The sequence below is a fragment of the Priapulus caudatus genome, unplaced genomic scaffold (assembly GCF_000485595.1).
Source record: "Priapulus caudatus unplaced genomic scaffold, Priapulus_caudatus-5.0.1 Scaffold1778, whole genome shotgun sequence".
Lineage (NCBI taxonomy): Eukaryota > Metazoa > Priapulida > Priapulimorpha > Priapulimorphida > Priapulidae > Priapulus > Priapulus caudatus.
The window spans coordinates 12,946-14,687 of record NW_014578839.1 but is presented as its reverse complement, the minus strand read 5'-3'; the positions used below and the strand labels follow the sequence as shown (position 1 = coordinate 14,687).

Genomic DNA, 1,742 nt, shown 5'->3' with positions numbered 1-1,742 from the left:
GTCGCGGATAGGATACGCGGACGTGTGTCGCATGCAAGAGGTCGGACAGAGCAAGGAGCTAGGATACCTTCTCCGGTTCTACGTCGGTGAGTTGGGAGGAGGGAGGGAGGAGGGGAGGAGGGGAGGAGGGGGAGGTAGAGGAGGGGTAGGAGAGGGAGGAGGGAGGAGGGAGGACAGAGCAAGGAGCTAGGATACCTTCTCCGGTTTTACGTCGGTGAGTTGTAGAGGGAGGGAGCGAGGAGGGGAGGAAAGAGGATAGGAGGAGGGGTGGAGCGGTGGGGAGAGGAAGGAGGAGGAGAGGGGAGGACGGAAGGAGGGGGAGGAGGTGGGACAGAGCAAGGAGCTAGGATACCTTCTTCGTTTTTACGTCGGTGAGTTGGAAGGAGGGATGGGGAGGGAAGGAGGGGAGGAGGGGGCAGGGAGACTGCCTTTGACTCGTGGAACAAGATAAAAGAATAAGCCAAGAAAATAGCCCTAAAAGAAATATAATAATTAACAGATTAAACTCATTCCTTGTCCTCGAGTCCCACCGTACATTTGCCTTTGAGCACAATTGGCATTCGCCGATTTTACTGTTGAGAACCAAGATAATGTGTTTCCTGTTCACTACACAGCTAGGTCACGAGTAGATTTCCACCTTCACCCTCTACAAGTTTTCTCGGGTCCTTTGTTGGCGCTTTACTTATAAGTAGTTGGTGATTTGGTGACGAGAACACGCCTTTAAAAATCACGAAAGAAACAATCACACGGTTTTGGTCTGAACGACGCATTAACATAGAAACCTTTAAAAGTCAAATGAAACCCATTTGCACCGCTTTGTTATAAAACACACATAAACCTAGACACATTGAGAAACCACATAAAAACCAACTTGCACTTTTTTGGGTATAAATAGCACGGATATAAACCTACAAACCTCTTAACACGGAACCCAGTTACGTTTTTGTGGCATGGAACATAATAACCTACACACCATGCAAGAAACCACTTAATATATACTTACACCTTTATGACATAGAACACATTTGAATCTACACACACTAAAGAAGCACTTAAAATATGCTTGCACCCTATCACCTTACCTGCGTTTACCGGTCTCGATCTCTCATCCCCTCCCAACACACATACATCCGTACCGCCTCCCTCCCCACCCTCTCACATATACCCAGGCCTCCCTTCTCTCCACCTCTCCCTCACATATTCCAGTGCCTCCCCCTCTCCACCCGTCATATATATATATATATCAAGAGCGTATAAAGAAGGATCTTTTTATCCTTCTTTATCTACTCTTGATATATATGTATGTATGTATATACCCATGTCTTCCTCTTCCCTACCCTCTTACATATATCCACATATCTCTCTCCTTCACCACCCCCTCGTATATACACCCTCTGGCTCTCTCCTCCTTTTTTCACACATACATGCACCTGTGTAAGGCACTGGAGATCTTCTGTGGTTGCCTTAAGCCCGGCTCACACGTGAGCAATTTTACTCAAGTAAAATTAATGATGCATGCGTCAAAATACTTACGTTTTAAGTACTACGCCGTAGAGTCGTTAACCTTATGTTATTACGCATCTAGAAAAAATATTTCCTCATTTTTCGAAGCTTTCTCGCGTAATGGCATTTTAATTTTCTTTCTGTGTTTCTTTCGGCTGAGCGTTTGAACACTATTCTGACAGCGCGTTTCTTAAGTGTTTTCCAATCGCTTCCATAACTCACCTTGTCCGTTCATCGTT

At 45.7% G+C, this 1,742-nt stretch overlaps 1 protein-coding gene across 1 annotated transcript in view; it reads left to right on the top strand.

Annotated features, from left to right (window-relative positions):
* Nucleotides 1-1,742, top strand: part of LOC106817582 (PH domain leucine-rich repeat-containing protein phosphatase 2-like) — a 14,859-nt gene that overhangs the window by 1,668 nt on the left and 11,449 nt on the right. Inside the window, exon 2 of the mRNA XM_014822259.1 lies at nt 41-86. Within this exon, the coding sequence (XP_014677745.1) occupies nt 41-86 (46 nt within the window). The remainder of the gene's footprint in view (nt 1-40; nt 87-1,742) is intronic.